General features: G+C 43.1%; 1 protein-coding gene across 3 annotated transcripts in view; it reads right to left on the reverse strand.

Annotated features, from left to right (window-relative positions):
* Positions 1–2,176: 2,176 nt before the first annotated feature.
* Positions 2,177–18,723, reverse strand: part of OXNAD1 (oxidoreductase NAD binding domain containing 1) — a 36,606-nt gene continuing 20,059 nt past the window's right edge. For 2 of the 3 annotated variants that reach the window (XM_059162544.1, XM_059162545.1), the window contains 5 exons: positions 17,663–17,769; positions 10,844–10,985; positions 4,301–4,543; positions 3,411–3,519; positions 2,177–2,747 (listed from right to left, as the gene is read on the reverse strand). In XM_059162544.1, coding sequence (XP_059018527.1) covers positions 2,593–2,747; positions 3,411–3,519; positions 4,301–4,543; positions 10,844–10,985; positions 17,663–17,769 — 756 coding nt within the window. In that variant the 3' untranslated portion in view covers positions 2,177–2,592. The remainder of the gene's footprint in view (positions 2,748–3,410; positions 3,520–4,300; positions 4,544–10,843; positions 10,986–17,662; positions 17,770–18,723) is intronic. The other variant, XM_059162546.1, reaches the window with a different exon arrangement.

An 18,723-nucleotide genomic window follows, 5' to 3' on the forward strand; every position in this document is an offset into this window, starting at 1 on the left:
CTGTCATAAGAAGAAACATCTTCTCACAGACTCAGGCTGGAAGGATCTTCCAGAATTCCTTTAACACAGCTCATCAGCTCTGGGCAGGTCTTTTCACCTACATGAGAAATATTTCTTAAGCACTTGTTGTGTGCCAAGCCAGTGCCAAACAAGACAAGGCCCTTCTTGGATGGAGGTTAAAGGTCAGTGGACTAAACCCAAGTCATCCAGCCTCTTAAAATGCTTTAAGAGGACAACGAATAGCAAATTAATAACCCACTCAAGCAGGGCTCCTCCAAGCACTTTCTATGGTTTATCACATTTAATCCCCGTAACAGACCTAAGAGGTATGGCATATTATGTTTTATATGCGGTTGCAAGTATGTGCACACATGTGTGTAATTACTAACTGATGCATGCCACAGTTGAGTGACTCGCTCAAGGTCATCCATCTAGTAAGCAGTATGACTCAAGGGCTCTCTCTAGTCTACATTCTCAGCCACCACACTATGAATCCAAGCCACCCTGGCTGGCGCGAGCTCTGTCTGAGTACCAAAGAGATCCTGAGTAGCCCGGCAGACAAAAGCAACAGATCATTCTTGGCCAGCCAACCAGAACTGCTGTCCAGCACTCAGCACCCGTAACGACAGAGCTGGTCCAAGACAAGGTCATGACCTGGCCCATCTCAGCAGGTTACAGAGAGTGACAGTGAGTCACTGGCAGGGTGGTGGGCAAGACTGGTGGGCCTTGCTCGGCAACCAAGGCATGCAGGCAGGCAGACAGGCTGTGGTGGTGGGTGGACAGAGGTAGTGGGTGGCATCTCCCCAGGCTCCCATCTCATATTACGCTTAAGATGCTCACCTAGCACAGAAAGGCCTGGGATGGCCACTTTCTCTGTACCTTTCCTTCCCTGCCAGATGCTTTTGCCAGTCAGCACAAGAGCCCCCTGCTGCTCCCACATCCCTGAATCTCAGGGTTCTAATGCTCCTGTGCATCTTAAGTGCTCAGCCCTAAAGCCCAGCCCTTGGGCCTGGGTCCTTTGGGGCCAACTGATGAGTCAGGGCTCTTTACAGTAGCCAGAGCTTCTCATATTCCCCTCACCTCTGAAACGCTGCTGACCTCTGCCTTGAATCAACTTTGAAATTCCCATCAGGGCAACAGCACCCTCCTTTCCTCCTGCTGAATTTAAATCTGGGATTGAAACAGTTGAGAAATGATCTCTGCTTAAAACTTGACAAAATTCAAAATGGGGCAGAGGCTGGAATACTGGTGCCAGCCATCATCAGGCCCCAAAAGTCAATGATGCCCCCAAAGTCCTCACACTGTAAGGCCCACAGCCCCAGAGATGACAAGGGCCAAGCTGTCTTTTCCCGGCAGCTAAGGAACAGAATCCCAGCTGGGGCTCCTGTGTCCCCAGGACTGATCTTTCTTTCTCCCCAGATTCCCTTTACCCTCACAGTGTTCTCCAAGCTGGTAGCCTTGGGCCCGACACTGTGTGTCACAGAAAGAATGGCCTGGCCTCAACCTATGCCCTCCTTTTGGATTTTATAAAAATCTAAACAAAAGTAAGGACAGCAGTCTACTTTCTAGCAGCTTCATTAGAGCAGCCTTGGGATGAGATGAGGCTCCCCCATTGTCTCTAACTATCCTGGAGACTGCCCCCAACCATGGGCTTAGCAAGGAGTTAAATGTCATTTGATTTCTTTCAGTCATTTAACAAGTATGTGCTGACGAGCTGCTGGTGCCAAGAAGAACCCGGGCAAAGAAATGAAATAAAAGACAGGAAAACAGGATTTGGAAGTGGCTCTGTACCCCCTAATCAATCCTCAGCACATTCTTATAGCCAGCCAGCCTAGTCACTGAAGGCAGGTCCGACATAGAATCCAGCAGTCACCAGTGCCTTTGTCCCAAACAAGCAGCCGCCTCCTACACAGGCTGTGAAGGCAGGCGGCCAAGACGCAGAGCACAGGAAGGGTTTCGTTTGAGAAGAAACTAACAATTAGTCAGGATACATACTTAGGACATTCATTAACATTAAGCAAACATGCCAGATACTCAATTCCCTAAAGCAGTTTTCCTCATAATCTTCCACTTCCAAACCCACCTTCGATGGTCTGAAGAAGCAAGGCTTCCAGGTATAGGAAGGTGAATGAAGACATTAAATATAAGAAATTTCCAAAGTAAAATTACTAGGAACTTGTTTAAATTTTAAGTTTATTGAGCATAAGATACAAAGGTTGCTATCAAATAAAGAGAGCTTACATTTTACACACAAAACGGCATTTTTATATGATTAAATTTAAGTCTATGTCTCCTTTTTCCCTAAAAGGAAAGAAACTCTTTATTGACCAAGATACATCATGAGATAATCAGTTATTAATAAAAGAAAATCAATAGAGTAAAAAATAATTTAATCAATGAAGTCTTTGTAAAAAATTTATCATCTGTCAGCTGGTTTCTTTCTTTTACACTCCATCTGGTCACTTAGTTCAGCCTTAAAAAAAAAAAAAAAGCGAAGCCGAGTAGGGGTAAATCCGTCGTGCCACAAATCCTGTCTCTGTTGCTGTCCTGAGGAGACTTCGCACCTTTCTCTTTTCTACCTTTGCCCGCTCCCTACCACCACTTCTCAAAGCAAATGTGTTCTGGGGGAACACGGCTGTTTTCCAGTTGCTTGGAGAAAAAGTCTGTCATTGGAGGTGGGCCACAAATATAGAACAAAGTCTCTTTCGAAACATGATCACTTATCTCCTTTTCCGTTATTCTTCCTTCTACCAGAAAAACAGAAAAACACCAAATAAGCCCAGCATGCCGGTACTGGAACAAGGAAGGACTAACCACAACTCAGCAGCGGGGTTTACTTCCAGTAACCCAAGTCCCAATAGTCCAGTGCAGACGCACTCACAAACCAGCACCTGATAGCAGCCCCGGGCGTCAGACCCAGGGACAGGGTGCACCTCCAGGTTCCCCAAGCGTACAGCGAGCCAAGCAGGGCGCTGACCACCATGCACTCTTCAGACAGGGCCAGTGAGCTTCCTGGTCTCTGGTAGAGATTCAGGACTGGGTTCAGCAAAGTAAATAAACTGTCCAAGCAAGGGGAAACCATGGCTAATTTAAATGACCATTAATGGCAATGGCATCAATTCAGTCAAGGCCGGAACATAAATTCTTTGTATGCATACTATAGCGATGACGCAAAGTTCCCTTTAAAACATGTGGAAAATAAATTTTTAACATGGGCAGTAAGAACCCTGTATATAGTAAGTAAATCCCACCAAATCTCTCCTTTTTCCATGATGAATCACCTCCCAGTTCCCCAGGTAGGGACATTCCCAGCCGGCAGCTCCCGACAGGAAAGCGTCTTCCCTCCACCAGCTGCCCGGGGCCACCACACAACTGTGTGGAGAGAGTCCAGATCCCTCTAAGGGACTCACCCGTGATGTATGGCTTGAGTTCTGCACTGATTTGTGTTGTCTGTTTTGTAACATGCAAACGGCACACAATCTTCTCAGGAAATTCATTTACTAAATCGAGGATATTTTTCTGGAATGTCAAATGTATCTGGTCACACTACAATTTTAAAAAATCAAAACAGATGTGCATAGCCACTGCCGCTGAACCTCGACTCCCATTCTGCACACGTCTGCCACTCTCTCCACTTAGAGAGGTATTGTTTGCAGCCTAGCGGGCCGGAGCCTTCTGAGTACAGAAGGCTATTTGGCTTTAATTGAAATCTGAATATGCTAACAAGCATATTACTAACTCTCCGGGAGTTTTTTCTTTTCCCTTTTCCTCAAGCATTGGCAATTAAGCAGCAGTTTCACTGACCACAGTTGTCTGTTAATGGTTTCTGTTCTTTTGTTCATCCCTGCAGCTGCAAAGCAATCCAGAGTGAAAGGCTTCTCCTGTCCCATGTACTTCCTTTCAACAGACAGAACCGACGGAGGTTTCATTCACCCGGTGGGGGCCAAACTTGGTGCCTCTCACCTCTACCTGTACCCGTGAGCCCCTCTGTAGGTCTCCTGACTCCGCAGCCGCTTGGGCTGTGGTGACCTTTCTGTCCATCTGCCCCCCGAGTCAGGCCCACCAAACCTGTCCTTATCCTGTCCTTTCACTGGAAGCCTCAACACTAGCTGTTTCGCTGTCCTGCCTAACAAGTGCTGCTTAACTCCCCACCTGAGCATGGTTAAGCCTTGCCATGCCTAATGTTGCAACGAACTCTTTTGGAGAAGACAGAAGTAATGGGAGGAAAGTTCCGTGGACGACTCACAGGCCGCCATGCGTTCGCTTAGGGCAGGCTAGGACACGTCTGCCTCTCCCTTACCTTAAACAGGAGCTCACTGGTGTTTTGGGCACTGTAGAAGAGCTTTATCGTCCCCATCTCATAGCCGCCTCCTTTGTCTGCCCATTCTCTATGCAGGTCGGCCGCGTGCCGCAGGATGGAGAGCAGAGGGTTAATTCCGACTCCCCCTGCAATCAACACGAGGTTTCTGGGGGCATCTGCAGGCTGTGGGTCAAAGAAGAACTCTCCGCCCACTCTCACGGCCACTTCCGAGTCAAGTGTACACTACGGCAGGAAGGAAAAGATCCATAAGTGCCTTGGGGCATAGGCCTTACACCTAATGCTCGTCTTTAAGAAAACGGACTACATCCGCCTCCTGCCTTTTTATCAGTGTGGAGCATGATTTTTACAGTCGCTCTCAGTTGTCGGGGGGGGGGGGGGGGGCTGTGACCTGGTTCCACTTGTCCATTTCGTAGGCTGTTCGCTCCTCTGCCTTTGTGATCCATACTGCACAGCCGTTCCAGAACTGAGAAGAGGGGACTCCCTTCAGTCATGCTGCCACTTGTTCACTTCTTAGGTGATGAACCGGGCTGTGAGAGAGACACTGGACCCAGGGGACAGCTCTTAAGCAGGAGTTTCCTGAGTGGCGCTCCTTTTCTGGTCACAGCCATGGAGTGGGGACAGGCAGGTGGGGCAGGTGTCATTACACTGCGGCTGCCCTGGGCTGGTCAGAGAAGACTCTGGGTCCCAGGGAAGCTCCCTCCGGGCCACCAGCAGGGCACAGCCAGAGCTGCTGCGCAGGCTTAAGGCTGGGACTGCAGTGCTGATTGGGATGGTTTGCTTCTCTCTGGAGCAGCAAGAATGGGCAGCTAAGGCTTCCCTCACCAGGCAGCAACTACCATACCTGCCCACCCTTGAGCGCACCTGTTGGGTGAGGTCACTTAGGAAATACCATCAGAGCTGAACACACCAGTTCTCCATGGGGGTGACAGCAGCCCTGGAAGGAGGGGTTTGGGAAATACATGGTGATACTCTTTTATTGTCAGAATGGTTTGGAAAACCTGACTGGCATTTAGAGGGTAGGACCAGAGATGTTAGATGTCTTGTGAAATCAGCAGTGCCCTGGAGCTGGCTCCCACTCAGCTGATGGTGAAATTCTGAAGGATTTCATGAACCGGTATTTTTTTTTTTTTAAAGATTTTTTTATTTGAGAGAGAGAGAGGCAGCACAAGCAGGGGTAGCAGCTGGCAGAGGGAGGTGGAGAAGCAGGCTCCCATATGAACAGGGAGCCTGATGCAGAGCTTGATCCCAGGACCCTGGGATCATGACCTGAGCTGAAGGCAGATGCTTCACTGACTGAGCCATCCAGGCGCCCAGTGCACCAGTTTCTACTAGTAGTTTGAGATCAGCCATTGAGGGAGTATCTGCAATACAGAGATCAGCAAATCCTGCAAATCACGACTTTTCATACTCAGCCAGTTTAGCGGCACATCCTTGTCGCCAATGCACAGGACTGCTCTGCAGAAACTGCTGAATGGCCCACGGGACATACATGGAGGTGAAAACTGGTTTGTAATGAACTGAGACTAGATCTTACTCATTTACAAAAAAACCAAAGCATTGTGTATGGATCTCGTGGAGTGTGAATTTTCCAGAATGTACCCATTGTGTAGACTATACTCTACTGAATCCAGAACATCACCAGTATGTTCGTCACTGTTCTGGCCAACCACATGCCAGCTGGAAACCTGCATGTGTGGTTGTTCGTCACCACACAACTGCCTGTCCCACACACACCTGCAGACAGGGCACTCACGACGCTGATTCTATGCCGAGGAAAAGCCATCTGACCACTTCATTCTCTCTTCTAGTTAAGATCTGCCCAACCACTGATCTAGTGAAATAACATGGTCTGTGACTAGGAATCCCTTCTTTTTATTTCTCCCTGGCATTATACCTAAGAAAATTATGCCACCAAAAAAAAAAAAAAAAAAAAAAAAAATCTTTCATGTGTTGATTACATTAACTTTGAATTTCATTTCAGGATAGTTCTAGAAAGAGGGCATTGGATCTGACAGGGCTGAGACCTCTAGTTTGGAGAAACTATACTGACATAGGAGTCAAAAGACTGAATTTTAATCACAGTCTATGAAATCCATCAAATTCCTTCATTTCTCTGAGCCTCTGCTGCCACATCTCTTAAATGGGTACCAATCCCTGTACTGCTCACCTAACAGGGCTGTGGTAGCTATCACGTGACACCGGGTGGGAAGGTACTCCCTGCTGGCATCGAGCTCTATTATAAGAGAGGGTTTTAGTCATTGAAGCTGCCAGTGAAGAAAAAGTGCTGGGGGTGCCTGGTCTCTTCTTCCCTGTCACTAAAAAACAATCTAGGACTAAAGAAATTTGTATGCAGAGCAAAGGTTTTGCTCCATTACATGTTCCTGATGTAAATCAACAAAATGAATTCCCTCCTAAGAAGCAATAAGTTGTAATGTGCTTTTTAAAGACCAAACCCTTAGCACTCACTCCTTGGCGCCCTGCATGGCAGGTAGGCAGTTAAGTACTTTTTGACGTGACTTTACTTTGGGGCTTTACAACTTAAAAGAAGAAGTCAAATCTCAAAGAAGAGTTAATCTCAGAGAAATAGAAGAAAAAATGAAAATTATTTTAATTCACAAAAGAGGTCCTTTCTGGTAGAAAACTATTAAAGGAAGGGAAATCCTTCCTCTGAGGGAAAAGAAAAACATCTAAACTTAATTTTAAATATGTGGGCCATTTTTAAATGAAGGAGGATAGGTGGGTTTTATTTTTGACAAAAGAAATGAGCAGCAAGGGAGCATTCTGTGATGAATAAGTACAATCTAGAAATTACTACACCAGCCACCAAAGTGCTTTAAAATGCCCCTTCTTTGCAAGTTTCAAAAACAGAAGCTATGGTATGAGAAGTTCTGCCTAATGACGCCAACAGATTGAATCTCTCTGTCCCCTCCCTCCCAGTCTCACTTGCCTGTGCACCTCTCTTTATCCCTAAGAATCGAAGAGTAAAAGAGACGAAGAAATGAGAGAGAAATCGTTTTCCCCAATGGTCATCTTTAGCAGGCTTAGTAATGACAACAAAGTCTTTAGGATACTGTTTTTGAAACCAGAATATTTTTAAAACCTGAAAGTTGGCCAAAAATTTTTTTTTAAATAATAAAAAAAAAAAAAATAGAAGAAAAGAAAATGGGCCTGTCATCTCCTTAGTGACAAAATAATCTTAAATAGTCTGTCTTCTCATTTGCTAGCATCTGGAAAGAATGAAAAGCCATCTTTGTCTTTTATTGATCAATAAAAGCTGCCAGAGTAGCACGAACACAATACCTCGAGTACCGTACACTGTAATACAGAAGTGAGCAAAAAGACATTACCTTCCATTATGCAGCCATGTTTCGGGTATAGATTTTCTACTTGTAAAATAAACAACTTTTCCACAGCAACTGGAGCTCAGCACACTACAGGCATCTAGAACCCTTTACCCTGCCAGGAGCCCGAGCCAAAGCAGATAAAATAAAGGAAGACATTTATGGCACTTTATCCCATGTCCCAACAGAGCAGCCTGTTGCTACCCAGACATTCACGTGCCTCCATTGTCCACTCTAATGGCTTAATAAGACAAATCCTCAGGAGGAAAACAGCCACCTGAGAATGGCTCCAAGAAAAATCTGACTTCATAAGGGCTGTTTGCAACTCCCACCAGGCAGAGTGGAGCAGGCACTACAATTAAAATGTGCATTCAAGCAATGCCACTTGGGAGATTTTTTTACAGCCTCCAAGAGTAAGTTCCTTCATTGAAATGCCAATGAGGCATGAAACCAAGCAGGGGGCTGTGGAGCAGCACCAGGTCAGGTCACATGGGAGGCAGATAACCAGAGGGAGCTCCATGGCCCTAGGAGCAGAGATGGCCAAGCTCACCGCAACCCTGGGCAAGGGACGCACGGAAATCTTGCCGGTCCCACCCACATGGCATTTTTTAGAGGCTCAGGATACAGCCTACAGACAGTAATGGGTGGAAATCCAAAAAGAATCTAAAAAGGAATGAGGCAGATGAGGACACATGGAAGGAATGACTCAGAAGGTCGGAGGGTAAAAATGTGACAGGATACACTTAGAATGGAAATGCTAAGGCAAGCAGCTGCCTTATTCTGAACAGATACAACTTGACATGTAAACCATAATTAGATTAGACATTTTTTGTGCCCCTATAGATTTAAAAACCTTTTATTTTATTTTTTTTTTAAATTATCTTGCAGTAAAACTTGCTTGGGGAAGCAGGGACGGAGTATAGTTCTGTGGATTTTAAGACACACATAGATATGCCTACCTCCCACCAAAACCAACATACAGAATAGTCTCATCACTCCCCAAACCTCCCTCTGCTTTCCCTCTATGCTCACACCTTTCCCTACTCCTAACCCCTGTTAACCACTCATTTGTTTTCCATCATTGTATTTCTGTCTTCCAGAGTGTGACAAAAATGGGATTATGGAGTATGTAACCTTTGAGACGGGCTTTTTTCCACTCAATATGTGGCCTCTGACACTCGCCCAAGTGCAGTGCATCAGTGGTTCATCCATTTTTACTGCTGAGTAACAACACATTGTATGAATGGATTACAACTTGTTTATCCGTTTACCTCTTGAGGAACATTTGGGATCTTTTCAGTTTTTGATAATTATGAATAGAACGACTGTAAATGTTCACACACAGGTTTTTATATGAATAGAGCTTTCAGTTTCTCCCGAATAAAGATCCAGGAGCAGTATTACTAGAACTTAATAATAAATGTACATTTAATTTCATACAAAACTACCAAAATGTTTTCCAGATTGGCAGCAGTATCTAGCATTCCTGCTAGCAATATAAGCTATATAACAGAGTTCCAGTCACTCCACATCCTTACAAGCACTTGATATTGTCAGGATTTTTAACTTTAGTCATTCTAATAGGTGTATAGTGATATCCCACTATATCCAGTTTTAAACTGCATTTCCCTAATGGTGGTCAACATCTTGCCATTGCCTACTAGCTGTCCTTATATCCTTTTTAGTGAAGTGTCTATTCAGTCTTTTGCCCATTTTTAAATTGTGCTTTTTTTCCATTCTGCTGACTTTTGAGAGTTCTTTATGTATTCTGGATATTACATATCCTTTGTTGGACATCTAATGTGCAAATAACTTTCTCCGAGTCTGCAGCTTGTTTCTTAACATTCTGTTAACAGTGACTTTTGTAGAAAAACGTTTTTAATTTTTATTAAGTCCTGTAAATCAATCTCCTCTTTTACAGATCTGGCTTTGGGTGTCATGTCCTAACACATCTGCCCTCAAGTTCAGAATATTTCCCATGTTTTCTTCAAAAATTGTTATAGTTTTGTGTCCTACTTAGATCTACAACCTATTTTGCATGAATTTTCAACATATAGTAGGACACTTAGGACAAAGTTGGTTTTTTTTTTGCATATGGATAAACAACTGTTCCAGCACGATCTATATGCTGAAAAGGCTATCCTTTTGGCACTGAATTTCTTCAGTGCTGTCATCAAAAATCAAATGACCATATGTGTGTTGGTCTACTTCTGACCTCATTATTCTGTTCCATCAATTTTATGTGTCCATCTCTTTACCAAGACCACACTATTTTGATTACTGTAGCTTTAATTTTAAATTTGAGCAATGTGATTCTTGCCACTTTATCCTTTTCCAAAACTGTTTTAGCTATTCTAGTCCTTTGCCCTTCCATATAAATTTTAAAATCAGTTTATCTATAGCTACACTCTCTGTCCTGGTACATTCCTTTCTGGCAAAGGAGGTAAGAAGATGGGCTGGGATGGGACGGAGGTTGTTGGTAACTACAGAAGGCACACTCTAGAAATAAAAGGAATGGTCGAAAACTAGGAAGACAACTGATTTGTGCTGAGCTCATTCCTTGTTATCAGAGTTTTCAGAGATAACGAACAGTCAGCTTATGTGGGATTGTGTCAGGTCCCATGGTGAAACATGAGTGATAAGCCACAAATGTGGATTTCCTGCCAGGATCCCATGTGAACAGCTCTCCACAGAGGTAAAAGCACCATGGATTTAGCCGCACTCAGCTGTGGGCACAAGTGGGATGTAATCAGAAACCACTACCTTTCCAAATGACAGAACAAAGTTCAATTCCTTTTACTTAAGATACTTAGGGGACAAAATAACCTGATTTATAGATTTACCATTTACAAGACATACAGACAGAGGGCCAATGTAAAGAAACTTAAAGTAAAATGTTTCAATAGAAAAGTAGTATTCAAATTCAGTATTCAACTGAACACTGGTAACCTGGAAGATATTTTAAGATCCCAAAGTATTTTTGCATCTTCCTTAAGGCATCAGAAAGTTTCTGCTTCTTTGACCATTATGGAGTCTGAGTTCTGGGTGTGGGGGAGCTCATTGTGAGCATGTACCCCTCCCACTCAAGCCTAGGTTTCTTAGGTGCATTAAGTGAGTTGAGCACAAACTTTGTGGGTAGGCAGAGATGCCCAGATCTCCAAGTTTAAACAAGTTTGCTCACCTGATTGTGAATCCAGAGAGCAGGAGGGTGGTTCGTATATTTCACTGCCAATTCTATCATTCTTTCTTCTTCTAGCAGTCTGGGGCTGGAGCATATTGAGAACCCACCAACCACTGAGACTCCTGGGATAAAGAAATCAACCCTATAAAGAAAGGCAAATAAAGTGAAAGTGGGCAACAAGATAACCAAAACTGACAAACTTTAAGCTAGTTAAGAGAAAAGATAAAATTAGTAAAATCAAGAGTAGAAGAGGGGACATCATCACCAACCTTACAAAAATAGAAAAGGTTATTACAGGAATTCCATGAACAACTATATGACAAAAATTTGGGTAACTTAGAGGAAATGGATACATTCCTAAAAAGACAGAAATTACCAAACTGGATTCAAGAAGACACAAAAAATCTAGACCCCTAACAAGTAAATTTAGTTAATTTCAAGACTTATAGAAAGAAAAGGATAGGCATCACTGGTGAATTCTACCAAACATTGAAGAATGCTAATCTTTTACAAACTCTTCTCAAAAAACCAGAAAAGAACATTTACCAACTCATTCTATAAGACAGTATTACCCCGCTACCAAAACCAGACAAAGATATAAGAAGAAAAGAAACTACAGTTCAATAACCCTTGTGAATATAATGCAACAATTCCAGGAATACTAGGTTGGTTTAACATCTGAAAATCAATCAGTGAAATACACCACTTAGTAGAATAATGGGCAAAACCTAGGTACCAACTCAATAGATGCAAAAAAAAAAAAAAAAAAAAAAGCATTTGACAATATTTAAGACCCTAACATATAAAAATACTCAAGAAACTATGAATAAGTAAAAACTTCCTTAATCTAATAAAGGACATCTATAATATATCCAACATTTAACGGAGAAAAGCTACAGGTTTCTCCCCTTAAGATAGAAACAAGACAAGGATGTCAGTGCCTACCACTTCTTTTTAACACTGTACTAGAGGTTCTAGCCAAGGCGATTAAGCAAGAAAATGAAATAAAAGGTACGAGATTAGAGAGGAAAAAATTGCAGATGACATGATGTTGTATACAGAAAATCCTCAGGAGGGCGCCTGGGTGGCTCAGTTGGTTAAGCAACTGCCTTTGGCTCAGGTAATGATCCTGGAGTCCAGGGATCGAGTCCCGCATCAGGCTCCCTGCTTGGCATGGACCCTGCTTCTCCCTCTGACCTCTTCCTTCTCATGTTCTGTCTCTCATTCTCTCTCTCTCAAATAAATAATACAATAAATAAATAAATAAAATCTTTAAAAAAATCCTCAGAAATCTATATCTACTATAAGGATATTAGAACTAACAGACAAGTTCAAATAGTGTTGCAAAATACACGAGTAATAAAAATCAATTGTATTTCTATACACTAGCAATTAACAATCTAAATATGAAATTAAGAAAAATAATTTTATTTACAATAGCATAAAAAAGAACAAGACAACTGGGAATAAATTTAACAAAGTAAATATATAAGACTTGCAAACTGAAAAATTACAAAACCTTATGGAGAAAAATCAAAGAAGATCCAAATAAATAAAACATCTAATGTTCATGGACTGAAAGAAAAATATTAAAATGGCAATACTCTCCAAACTGACCTACAAAGCCAATGCAATATCTATCAAAACTCTAGCTGGTTTCTTTGCAGAAAATGACAAGTTGATCATAAAATTAATATGGAAATTCAAGGAATCCAGAATTTAACTATAATCTTTTTAGATTTATATCTTGTCTTAAATGAGCAGGAAATAGAGGTGGCTGAGTGGCTCAGTCAATTAAGCACAGTACTACTAATGTCTACAACACAAACATCCAATCTAGATGTTTCTGTGTCACCAAAGAGCAAAAGTATCACTTATCCCCATTTTATTTTCATGTAAGCCAGGAGGCCTACATGAAAATCACACTGTGTTCTCTACTGATTTGATTTATGACCTTAAAAGATGTTCTCTTCTGATCTTTGTCCTTAAACATCTGGACATTCTCTGAGTCTTAAAAAACCAGTCTGGACTGCAAGTGCTACAGAAAAGGTCCCCAGCATACTTTTGTCTATAGTCACTTGATTCTTTTCCACCAATATTTTTATTTCCTTTTTTTTTTTTTAAAGATTTTATTTATTTATTGGACACAGAGAGAGCAAGCGAGCACAAGCAGGGGGAGCAGGAATGGGAGAAGCAGGCTCCTGGACCCTGGGATCATAACTTGAGCTGAAGGCAGGTGCTTAACTGACTGAGCCACTCAGCCACTTCTATTTCCTTTTCATTTCAGACAAGATATAAATCTAAAAAGACTATAGTTAATATTTATTAACACAGATGCTGTATGCTCTCCGAGAAGAAATATAATAGTATTTCCACAGCTTCCATGTTTAAAAAAAAATAAATTAATTGAGGAGCTACTCTTGCGGCTTCATCTCCTGAACTCTAGCGCCCTCTGCTGCTTGATGTTGATCAAGACCATTGTCTCAGGTGAGTGAAAGGGGATCCTTCTCTAGTAACTTTGGAAAGCAACCTTTAAAAAAAATAAAAGGACTCCTTCATTAAATGCTACAGAATTCAAATGACATAAAAACTTCACCTGATGGATTTAAGAAAATATGCATGATACATATTTAATGAAGCATCTGTGTAAGAAAAATTTTAAGTTTTAAGCACACACACACACGTACACTTAAAAATGCCCCTTGCAAGATCAACATTCTTGAAGCCGAGAGCTGAGGCACCTACTCCACTCTCAGGTGAGTATATGTTAGAAGAACTGGGAGGAAGAGTCTGTTTCTGTAGTGAAGCCGCATATCCATATCCAGCTGTGACCCCAGGCAGGCCCGTCCTGCCCACAGATGCTGCCCAGTGCCTGGCACACAGCAGACACAGAAGTCGTGGCTGAATGTCGATGCTTTACCATGAGATCCTAAAACTCTTTAGTCCTCAGTGTGAGGCTTGGAGGCCCTGCCTCATCACCTGGCCGCACACCACAGAGAGCTCCTGCTCATGATCTACAGGCACCGCTGTCAGTGCCAGAGGTAGAGAAGCCAGCATGTCTGGATTCCTGCCCTCAATAAACTCACCCTAACAGGAGGAAAACTAACAAATGTAATTACATGGGCTCTGACAAAAATCTGCTTGGAGGACAGAAAAAGCCCATCACTTAAGACCTGTCTGGAAGAACTGGTATTTAGTGTAGATTTCTTCGTAGCTCCTACATACGTGATTCTGATTTTATCAGGAAAATACTAATAAAACCACTATTTTATTTTTTAAACATCTGCTTGGAGGGGAGGAAAGCAGAGGAAGAAGCAGTCAATTCTAACAGGCGAGGAAGGATTAACAAAAACTTCAGAGGAGTCTTAAAAGACGTACAACACTCACCAGACAAGCATGGAGGAGGACCCAGTCTGAGCAAGGACACCAAGGACTGCGGCACTGTCTCTATACTGAGAGACCCGGGGCTCTCACACGTGAGAGGCAGGGCTGCCGAATGCGGCCATGTAAGTTAGATGCTGTCTACAATGCAGCGGCTGGGCTTGAGGGAAGGGGTAGAGTCCTTTTTCTCCAATCTTACTCCTCTCGTCTACTTCTTCTTGGAGTCCTTCTCTCAGTCACTTTCCAACATGAAAACTATGTTCTCTCATATTAAGTCAAAGACCTTGCTCTTTCCAAAAATGCTTTGGCCTTGCTTCCTTCCCCTCAGTGCCATGAAAGCCCAAGTGTGGAATGCGTACTGACTAAGCAGGAAGGGTGCCATCTTAGTGGAGATGCGCACTCATCCACTACTATCTGGCCTGCTGCTCTTCCAAACAGCAGGGGAACCGGCCAAGGAACTAAGAACTGGAATCTGTCCCCTGGGCCTCACCAGCACAGATGACTTAACTGACTGAGTGAAACACCAGCTATAACAAAAAGCAAAAGCAAACTAATGAAGTTAAACATTAGGCATTGTGTTAAACACCTGACATATCCCAAAACAAAGGAATATTACTATTCCCTCTTTAAAGACATGGAAACTGAACTCAGAGAAAGAAACTACCCACAACACAGAACTAGAAAAGCCAGCATGTGAGTCATGTGGTCTCCAGAGAACTAGGCATAAGACACTGTAGTAGAGACTCTCTCAGGGGATGGACCCCGCCCACAGCAGTGAGCTCCGCAAGGAACACTGAATCTGCCAACCTTAGGCACACAGACACTAAGTGAGTAGCTCCTACATTCGTGAGGACTGCTGGTGGCACTCTAGCCCCAAGAGAGAATCCCGATCTTTCTATTATTAGGAAGGAGAACTGATTAGGTCAAGAGTGGGACTCATGAAGGAGCTAAATGCTAGGCAGTGGATCTACTGGTGATAAAAACCTAAAAGTGGATTTAGTCCTGCTCCTAGGAGCAATGGTTTTGAGGGAGTACCCTCTTTCGACCTTTCTCTTTAGATTGGATTTGAGTTCTTGGAACTGGTTTCCCAGTATAGGAACTAGACCCCTCTGTATAGCACCGGAAGAGCCCCAGAGGCTGATGTCAGGTCTATACTGAAGGTGTCTACCTGGAACTCTGTGCCCAAAGTTCCAGAACATTCATTCACTTATTTAGAGGCCAGTCTAGAGCCTCCCCGTCAGTCTGGCAGGTGTCAGAGGCGGCCAGTGGTCAGGAATTCAGAGACGTGCAATCATGGCCCAATCTCTGACCCCGAAGATAAGCCTCAGAACAACCCTCTTACCCCTAGTAGCACTCCATTCCAATAATCCTAACTGTACCAGCTGCCTGGAAGCTACAGACATACTGTCTCTCTCTCCCTGACCCTTCCTTTCTTCCCCAGAATGCCACACGGAGCTTACTACCAAGCTGATGACCTCAGAGAGCACAGAGCGAAAGCCATCCCAGCAACAGCACCGAAGATGCAGACATCACCAACCCAAGCAAATGGCCATCCTGTAACCAAGCAGTCAAATATCCGAAGGAACTTAGAATCCCCAGAGCCACACATTAAGTCAGTGGTAAGGGAGCAATCTTTTAAAAGGGGACATTCAGATGCCAGGAATGAATACTGATGGACACCTGGCAGGGAAAGGTCGATTGGTACTTAATAGCCAGAGATGACCTTCAAGACATCTGCCCTCTGGAGCAGGGTTCGTCAGGCACATTCTAAAGCCTGTCCCAACATCAGTGAGATTACCAAATCCATTCATCGATATGGGATACAGAATACCAACCCTGAAAAATTTTACCTTGAAGATCACAAGGGAACCCTATTTGTTTCTGTATCACTAAAAATACCACTACATATTTTTCTGATCTGGTAACTGCAGTTCGCAAGAGCTAATACACTTGCAGGCACACCAAGGTAGCAGCATTATAAACCAGCACCCGGGCCTTCTCTAATCCAGAGTCTTGGTGCAATCCAGAGCCAAAGGCCCAGAGACAATGCTTCGCACGGGACCCAAACGCTTTCACAGAAGGCAAGTATGGAAAGACAGATCACTACAATTAAAGTTTCCACTTTTCAATGGAATAACTGCTTAACTATTTTTGAAGGGTAAAAATGTTGCCCGCCCCCCTAAAACAGCCCAAATGCATTTAATATGTATCACTGAACATGTGCAAAGATTGCAGTAAATTGCCTCACAAACGCAAATTAGTGCAATCAGCATCTTGTTTTCTAGTTCTAAATTCAAAGGCAAACTATTAACACAAGACTGCTCTCTCGCTATTATCACACATCCTCCTCCTAACAAAACCGCATTTCCAGATGGACTGCCAAAATTAGTCAAGTGACTCCTAAGAAACACTAACTACCAAGATTGACACGCCAGAAATTCACTTAGAAATGAATGCTTTATTTAAATAAAGGAAACATACACCCAAACACACCTTTCCTAAGGAAATACAAGCTGCTTTATTTACAACTCCACTTGAATTGCAACTCAGTGAGGCCACTCGCAGGAACAGTGGGACAGCTGGGCCTGTCAGTATTCTGACCAGTCCCAGACCACCCCATTCAGCAGGGAGTCAATCCGGGCAAAATCAGGAGCATGGTGCAGGTTGGGCCCGACTGGGGAATCCTGATAATAGATTCAGCAAAAAATTTATATGCAACTCAGACAAGTAAGGCAGGAATTCAGTCGACAGGGTGGTCAGCTCTGTGACCTAACTGGGCATTCTTCTTTCCAGACTGCTGTAATTACTCTCTATCTGATACAACAATTAATTTTTAAAAATGTATCCATCCCCAACAACAAATAATCAAGCAGATTAGATTATTCCAGTGCATTCTATCATAGCAACCATTTCTAAAGAGCATAATCATCAATTATCAGGTCCATGGCTCAGAACTAAGCTTTGTTTCAATCTACAAAACTGAAGGCAGCAATTTTCATCTATGACTGAGAAGGTCAAGGGCTCAAAACCAAGGTGAGCTCTGGGGCAAGGAAGGGAATCAGATTCTTCATGTGGAAAGAAGGCTCCTCCTGAATGGGGATGGTCTAGAATTCCTATTCCTCAGGAGAAACAGCTAGCCACAGTAGTCCTTTCCGGAAGAAAATATAAGCCCTTCTAGGGGCACCTGGGTGGCTCAGTTGGCTGGGCATCCAACTCTTGGTTTCGGCTCTGGTCATGATCTCAGGGTCATGGGATCAAGCCCCGCATCCAGATTCCACACTCACGACAGTCTACTTGAGATTCTCTTTCTCTCTCTTTCTCTCCAACCCTCTCTCCCTCTTCCTGCTCTCTTTCTCTAAATAAATAAATAAATAAGCCCTTGTCATTGACAGCACCTTCTTGAACACACAACACTACAGAAACAGAAAAGCCACTTACCACTGGCCAGCTTTAAAAGAAAAGTCTTTATCTGCAACAAGCAGGCGGAGCCTCTTCACAGATGGCGACTCATTCGCAGCCCCACACACCTTAGCAGCTGACACGACCTAGAGTCAAGAGATGATCTGTAGCTGAGGTTAGTGTGTCTACACACCAGGAACAAATAGTGGCTTTCTGGCAACTAAGGTTTGTTGAAATCTACAAAGACGTGATTTTTGAAAACTATAAAAAAAGGAAAAGCACACTTTGCTTTAAAATGCTGCCCACCACCTGGTGAACAAATTTAATTATTTTTGAGAGACTTGCTATCCTACTAATTGAATTTTATTCTGCAGATAAAATTCATCTCTTAAAGGGGCTGTTTAATAAGTGTTGGTTTGTTGAGCACCTAGTACGTCCCATGTACCGGGCTGGGTCATCTGGAAAGAGCCTGGGGGAACGGGAGCCCTGTGAACCACCTGCCTAGCGGGAGTATGTATGACATACATAAAGTGAAACCCACCGTAGTTTATGAGCTTGTGTGTGTTCTGAGCCTGTGAGAAGTCCAGGACTAGTAAATTTCAGAAATTACAAGCAAGCACTTTTTTTTAGCAATTTCAGTCTGTTGAATCTAATTATGGACAACAAATTGGGTTTGTACTCCCTATGTTTTCATTTTTTAAATTTTTTCTAAATCAGTGTTAATTATCTTTGACAAAATACAACCAGTGCACAACCTCTGAACTGTATCAAAACAGTCCTTCACTACACTATTAGAAGCACTATTCAAAACACTATTCTGGTTTCTAGAAAATCCTAAAGTGTGAGCTAGGCTCTCCTCAGTGTCATCCACACCTCAGCATCTCCCAAATTCAAAATGCCTCTACTTCCTCCTTCCTTTTTTGTTTCTTCTACCTTTGAGTTTTTCTTCCTCCTGAAATCTGGGGTATTTTCATGACAGGGGAGAAAAGATAATATGACTCTTTCCTTGACCTCTGACTGCCATTCAACTCCACTTCTGGAAGCAAACAAAAGCAGTAGCAGGTGACCAAAACACAGTGATTCTCCTCAGATGGTGTCAG

This window comes from Mustela lutreola, chromosome 2, assembly GCF_030435805.1.
Source record: "Mustela lutreola isolate mMusLut2 chromosome 2, mMusLut2.pri, whole genome shotgun sequence".
Classification (NCBI taxonomy): Eukaryota; Metazoa; Chordata; class Mammalia; order Carnivora; family Mustelidae; genus Mustela; species Mustela lutreola.